This window comes from Miniopterus schreibersii (assembly GCF_964146895.1).
Source record: "Miniopterus schreibersii genome assembly, chromosome: 6".
NCBI lineage: Eukaryota > Metazoa > Chordata > Mammalia > Chiroptera > Miniopteridae > Miniopterus > Miniopterus schreibersii.
Window position 1 is genome coordinate 2,726,705 of NC_138107.1, and position 7,900 is coordinate 2,734,604.

Sequence of the window (7,900 nt, forward strand, 5' to 3'; positions counted from 1 at the left end):
TGCCTTTTTTCTCAGCTCTGCCTTGGAAGGGGAACTCCATTCCATATGTATTATACAAACCCTAAAGGAGCACTTGTGCAGCGAAATGTCGTTCAATATCTGCTCTCATATTTATGATTTGACAGGCAGGCAGTGGGGAGAGGTCGGCAGGCACACAGACAACTAATGGCAACTTGAGTAACTAACAAAAAATTTTTGAGCACTGAGGTGAAGCTAGATCTTATCTGCTTGAAAGGATCAGGAAAGATGCCATAAAGCCAGAAAGATCTAAAATTTAGAATTGAGGAGTAGAGATGGAGAAGGGGTGAAGTACCATTCTTGCTGAAGGCACAGCCTGAAAAAAGGTTCAGAGACTAGAGGTAAGAATGGGGATTAGATATCATAGTATTCTGATGAGACAGGCTGGAGGGATATATCTGCGGTAATAAAGGGACCCCAGAGATGGAGTGGGCAGGGAAGCAGTGAAGAACATGGAGATAGTTTCTTACTTGACTCTCTCCCTTTACAGGGGCTACCACACTTCAAGAACTTCAGAACACTGACGAATCCCCAACATCTTATCATTTGCCCCTGCCTACTCCAAGCCTTGTTTATAGTACTCGTTCTGACCACACTGCTCTTCATTCAGGACCCAGCCGCCCAGACCTCCCTAAATCTACAGAAACTCACCAGCCCAAACACCATTGCAATGCCACACAACATTTCAGGCCAATCCACAAACCAGTAGATAACTCCAAAAGCTCTACAACACCTCACAAAGCTCCTCCCACTTCTGAACAAAACCCCAGCAATCAAGGAAAAGACCCAATTATCCGAAATGGACGCTCTGCTGATGCAAAATATTCAACGCCAAAACCCAAGAGCAAAACAACATGTAAGTCTAAAATAAGCACCACAACAGCAAAGAGAAAAACCCACAAAACTATAACACCTTTGGAAAATACTTCCACTACATTAGACAGTAAAAGCACAACAACTGTTAACCACCACCCAGTCACCCCAGAGATTAATAAAAAACCCACATCTTCCTCAGAAAAAAGCACAACAAAGGCATCATACAAGACAACTAGTACCACAGAGAGAAAAGAAAGCACTAGTGATCATGATGTAGCTGCTAATTACACAACTAGCGTTGCCTCAGTTAAGACACTGATAAAGACTACAGAACAAGCAAAAGAGACCCCAAGAGCCACTGAAAAGAATAAACAAACACCAGCAACACCTACATATCATGGTCAAAAGACCATTTCAGCCCATGTAACGACAAGTGCCCTAGCAATGCCTACAGACCATGGACAACACAGCACATCGGCCCAGGAGAAGCACACAAGAGCCCCAGCAATGTCTACAGACCATAGACAGCACAGCACATCGGCCCAGGAGAAGATCACAAGAGCCCCAGCCGTGACTACAAAAGATGGACAACACAGTACATCGGCCCATGAGAAGATCACAAGAGTCTCAGCAATGCCTACAGACAATGGAAAACTCAGCACAACAGCCCATGAGAAGATCACAAGAGTCTCAGCAATGCCCACAGACCATGGACAACACAGCACTTCAGCCCATGAGAAGATCACAAGAGTCTCAGCAATGCCCACAGACCATGGACAACACAGCACTTCAGCCCATGAGAAGATCACAAGAGTCTCAGCAATGCCTACAGACCATGGACAGCACAGCACTTCAGCCCATGAGAAGGTCACAAGAGTCTCAGCAATGCCTACAGACCATGGACAACACAGCACTTCAGCTCATGCACAACACAGCACATCAGCCCATAAGATAAACACAAGAGTCCCAGCAATGCCTACAAACCATGGACAGCACAGCACTTCAGCTCATGAGAAGATCACAAGAGTCTCAGCAATGCCTACAGACCATGGAATACACAGCACTTCAGCTCATGCACAACACAGCACATCAGCTCATGAGAAGATCACAAGAGTCTCAACAATGCCTACAGACCATGGACAACACAGCACTTCAGCTCATGCACAACACAGCACATCAGCTCATGAGAAGATCACAAGAGTCTCAACAATGCCTACAGGCCATGGACAACACAGCACATCAGCCCATGAGAAGATCACAAGAGTCTCAGCAATGCCTACAGACAATGGAAAACTCAGCACAACAGCCCATGAGAAGATCACAAGAGTCTCAGCAATGCCCACAGACCATGGACAACACAGCACATCAGCCCATGAGAAGATCACAAGAGTCTCAGCAATGCCCACAGACCATGGACAACACAGCACTTCAGCCCATGAGAAGATCACAAGAGTCTCAGCAATGCCCACAGACCATGGACAGCACAGCACTTCAGCCCATGAGAAGGTCACAAGAGTCTCAGCAATGCCTACAGACCATGGACTACACAGCACTTCAGCTCATGCACAACACAGCACATCAGCTCATGAGAAGATCACAAGAGTCTCAACAATGCCTACAGACCATGGACAACACAAGACTTCAGCTCATGCACAACACAGCACATCAGCTCATAAGAAGATCACAAGAGTCTCAGCAATGCCCACAGACCATGGACAACACAGCACTTCAGCCCATGAGAAGATCACAAGAGTCTCAGCAATGCCTACAGACCATGGACAACACAGCACATCAGCCCATGAGAAGATCACAAGAGTCTCAGCAATGCCTACAGACCATGGACAACGCAGCACTTCAGCTCATGCACAACACAGCACATCAGCTCATAAGAAGATCACAAGAGTCTCAACAATGCCTACAGACCATGGACAACACAGCACATCAGCCCATGAGAAGTTCACAAGAGTCTCAACAATGCCTACAGACCATGGACAGCACAGCACATCAGCCCATGAGAAGATCACAAGAGTCTCAGCAATGCCTACAGACCATGGACAACACAGCACTTCAGCTCATGCACAACACAGCACATCAGCCCATGAGAAGATCACAAGAGTCTCAGCAATGCCTACAGGCCATGGACAACACAGCACATCAGCCCATGAGAAGTTCACAAGAGTCTCAGCAATGCCTACAGATCATGGACAGCACAGCACATCAGCCCATGAGAAGATCACAAGAGTCTCAGCAATGCCTACAGACCATGGACAACACAGCACATCAGCCCATGAGAAGATCACAAGAGTCTCAGCAATGCCTACAGACCATGGACAACACAGCACTTCAGCTCATGCACAACACAGCACATCAGCCCATAAGATAAACACAAGAGTCCCAGCAATGCCTACAGACCATGGACAACACAGCACATCAGACCATGAGAAGATCACAAGAGTCTCAGCAATGCCTACAGACCATGGACAGCACAGCACATCAGCCCATGAGAAGATCACAAGAGTCTCAGCAATGCCTACAGACCATGGACAACACAGCCCTTCAGCTCATGCACAACACAGCACATCAGCTCATGAGAAGATCACAAGAGTCTCAACAATGCCTACAGGCCATGGACAACACAGCACATCAGCCCATGAGAAGATCACAAGAATCTCAGCAATGCCTACAGACCATGGACAGCACAGCACTTCAGCCCATGAGAAGATCACAAGAGTCTCAGCAATGCCTACAGACCATGGACAACACAGCACTTCAGCTCATGCACAACACAGCACATCAGCTCATGAGAACATCACAAGAGTCCCAGCAATGCCTACAGATCATGGACAACATAGCACATCAGCCCATGAGAAGATCACAAGAGTCTCAGCAAGGCCTACAGACAATGGAAAACTCAGCACATCAGCCCATGAGAAGATCACAAGAGTCTCAACAATGCCTACAGGCCATGGAAAACTGAGCACATCAACCCATAAGATGAACACAAGAGTCCCAGCAATGCCTACAGGTCATGGACAACACAGCACATCAGACCATGAGAAGATCACAAGAGTCCCAGTAATGACTACAGACCATGGACAACACAGCACATCAACCCATGAGATCACAAGAATCTCAGCAAAGCCTACAGACAATGGAAAACTCAGCACATCAGCCCATGAGAAGGTCACAAGAGTCTCAGCAAGGCCTACAGACCATGGACAGCACAACACTTCAGCTCATGCACAACACAGCACATCAGCCCATGAGAAGATCACAAGAGTCTCAGCAATCCCTACAGGCAATGGAAAACTTAGCACATCAGCTCATGAGAAGATCACAAGAGTCTCAGCAATGCCTACAGACCATGGACAACACAGCACTTCAGCTCATGCACAACACAGCACATCAGCCCATGAGAAGATCACAAGAGTTTCAACAATGCCTACAGACAATGGAAAACTGAGCACATCAGCCCATAAGATGAACACAAGAGTCCCAGCAATGCCTACAGATCATGGACAACATAGCACATCAGCCCATGAGAAGATCACAAGGGTCCCAGCAATGCCTACAAAACATGAACAACACAGCACATCTGCCCATGCACAACACAGCACATCAGCCCATGAGAAGATCACAAGAGGCTCAGGTGAGACTACAGAACACCCATCAAAGACCACAGGAGCCACAGAGCAAACCACAGGAGTCTCAGGAAAGCCTAATGTACAGACAAAGAAGACAACACCTACCAAAGGGAAGAGCACACCAATCCCAGCAAAGCCTACAGAAAACCCAGGAAGAACCACGGCTGCCACAGAGACTATAAGATCTCCAATCAAGGTTACAGGAAACAAATTTATCACTTCTTCCTCTCCTCGTCCAAATAAAACCCATCAGATGCCCACTGGTTCTTTTACCCTCTCCACATCCAGCACGGAGCTGAGCTCTATCATGTCAGAAGCCCCAGTCAACAAGAGCCACCCACACCAGAACAAAGATGGCTCTCAGGGAGGTCTCCATGTTGGAGAGACGGGGGACAGCGATTCATTCCCTGCATGGGCCATAGTTATTGTGGTCCTTGTGGCTGTGATTCTCCTCCTGGTGTTCCTTGGCCTAATCTTTTTGGTAAGGAACATGGATGTCCCAGGGGAATGGACTCGTGGGCTAGGGAGCTGAGGAGAGGTTATGGATCAGAACTAGAGGGAATCGTGGTGGGGGCATGGCATTAGAGGGACAGCAGTGGGGAAAACCTTGGGGAAAGACAATAGGTGCATGGGGCATGAAATGTAGAATGGGGGGGAGGCTGTGGATGAGGAAAAGGGGTGCAGAGGAGGGAAATGGGGCAGAAGAAAGAACTGGAGAAGAGATCTGGGACTCGGTCTTGGATCAGGGGCTTCACTATGGATCACGTCTGGATGGAACTTTAGGAAAGGGGCAAGCGAAAGGTCTGGATCAGGGACGAGAAAAGGGCCTGAGATAGGGGCGTTGAGGAAGCGGATGGCATGGCAGATGGTACTCATCCTCCTTTCTCCTCCCAACCCCAGGTCTCTTATGTGACACGAGCACGCCGTGCCCTGGTCCACAACAGTGAGGACAATGACGCAGAGGATGATGGAGGCCCCAATTCTTACCCAGTCTACCTGATGGAGCAGCAGACGCTCGGTGTGGGCCAGATCCCTTCCCCACGATGATCTGCCAGGAAGTGCCCACCCCCAGCTCTTCCACGCCCTACCCCTTTCCTAGATGAGGAATTAGACTCACAATGCCTATTTCCTGGGCTCCAGGAAGGGCAAAGCACTGCCAGTAACAGCCATTAACCCTTCATCTGCTGTGTTCTTATTGAAATGGCCAAGGGATTCAGGGATAAGCAAGAAGGATGTCAGCTTGGGAGACAGAAAAGAAAGAACCAGTAATACCAGCAAGTGCTCTCTGTAGAAGATGATGGTCTGAGAATGAAAAGATGTTTGATGGACACTTGGGGTGGGAACCAGTACAGGACATTGGGTGCTGGGAGGGGCAGGACAACTGGTGGAAGTTTGGGAGCCTTAGAGGGCAGTGCCCAGATCTGGCTTGTCAGGTGGGGCTGTGAGAAGGGGGACCCTGAAAACAGAGCCCCTGGGCTTCAGGACCAATCTATTGCCATTTACTGTTATTTAGAGTGTGCGTAAATAGGCTTGTCTCTCAGTTCCCAGGGTCCTTACCCTTCTTTTTCTTTTTTAATGAAAAAAAAAATAGGATCTGAGAGGAAAAGAGTGTTTATTTCCTTCTCCACCCTCTCCACTCCCAGAGGAAACAAAAATTCCAAAAAAGATCATAAACATCTTTTATTGAGATGGTTCTTCCCTCTTCCTCCCCAATCCCTTAGTTTTTCTAAATGTCTATTGTGGGCACCCTGCAGGTTTGGCTTGTTGGGTTGTGGGTGGGCACACGGGAAGGGATTTGGTGTGGCCTGCAGTCTCACCCACTGGTACCCCTCCAGACCTCCCGTGGTGGTGTTCTCCACTCAGCACTATTTTCTTATCTCTTCCACCGAAAGCCACTCACCCACCTTCTCTGCTGCCGCATCCTCTCTCTTCACACCTTCACTCCAGGTTCTGACCATCCCCTAGTGAGCTTTCCATCTGTATGTTTTCTGGAGTTTTTCCTCCAACTTATTGAAGCCCTCTCACCTACTACTGATTGAACGGAGGTGGCAAGGGAGAGCTGACAGGTGACAGATAACTTCCCTGTAGCTCTGGTCCTTTTATACTAAAGTGTAAAATATTTATAAAGTAAGGACATCATAGTTATTGGACTATCAGTTGGGAGGAAGTCCTGACTGGTGTTCCTGGCTCTGGCTGTGACCTTGAAGATGACCTTGAGCAGGACTGGCTAGAGGACAGGACTGAAAATCTTCGCAGGGTGGAGCAAGAGGAGGCTGAATTTCTATTGCTCCTAAAATGGCTCGCTCCTGGGTTAGATGGGAGCTGGCCCAAGATCGCGCTGAGCTCAGTTACAAGTTACAAGGCAACGAAATGAGGAGAAAATTTGTTACTTAATAAGCAAGCGTTTCTAAGCATCCATTATACACTCTGTTGAGAATTATAAAGAACTTTAAGACATTGTGTCCCACCTGAGACACAAACACAGGAAAATTAAAGTTAAATAATCCAATAAGAGTTATACAAGGCAGTACCACAGAGAATGAAACGAGACTGTAGCGAACGAAACCCGGTCTCCACGGGCACCTGCCGTGTCCCATAGTTCTGTCAGCCCTGCTCCAAACCTGGTCCTGCCACAGCTCAGTCCCAGCAGAACCACCCTGCCTGGAGCCTGGGCCCCTCGCCCGCGGTGCCTTCGCTCCAGCTCCGCCGTGGGCCTTCCCACCTTAGCTCCGCCCAGAATCGAACAGCAGGGGCGCGCTGGTGTTTGCTGCCCTCGTGGTTTCCATCTGCCAGACGCCTGCAGCCCGTGCTGGTCAGTCATCCTAATCCCGACACTCAGGCCACTGGACACTCTGCCAGAGCCCAGAGCCTGGCCGGGAGGGCCCCGCCGGAGGGACTGTCTCAGGCTCCCACCAGGAGCCCACTCTGCTTGGGTCCCAGAAAGGAGGTGTGCCAGATGCCAAAGGGACCCCAGACTTAGGTCCTGGAGAGCCTCGAGGCAAAGGGCTGGGGTGCCTGAGAAAAAGGAGCCGAGCGTCCCATTTTCAGTCGTCCGGGCAGATGGTGACTTAGCATGTGGCAGCTGCCAGGACAAAGGTGTACACTGGGAGGAAGGAGATACCCCTTAACCCCAGCCTCTAATCACGGAATTTCCCCAGCTAGACTGTAATTTTAAAAACCAAAACAAAATAAAACAAAAACACCTCTGCACCTGCCAAGGCACCAACATGCAGCACTGGGGTCAAAGAGTATGTGATGGGGGAGTGGGGAGGGTTTTCATCTCCAGGGTGAACGGGGCAGGAGGGCCATCCTTCCTTCCCACATCTCTCCGCCCCCCCCCAAGATCACTTTGAAACCAAGGAGAACCCTTTACAAGCTGGACGCTGGGCTCTCCTTCGTGAAAGCACTTCAGGACACGAGTG

The 7,900-nt window shown here is 49.1% G+C and overlaps 1 protein-coding gene across 1 annotated transcript; it reads left to right on the forward strand.

Moving 5' to 3' along the window:
* Positions 1-4,272: 4,272 nt before the first annotated feature.
* On the forward strand, positions 4,273-5,525 carry MUCL3 (mucin like 3; the record flags this gene model as incomplete). The annotated part of the gene is made up of 2 exons (XM_081140590.1): positions 4,273-4,959; positions 5,379-5,525. 2 exons carry the CDS (start codon positions 4,273-4,275, stop codon positions 5,523-5,525), a joined length of 834 nt encoding a protein of 277 aa, XP_080996716.1.
* Between the last annotated feature and the right edge of the window lie 2,375 nt (positions 5,526-7,900).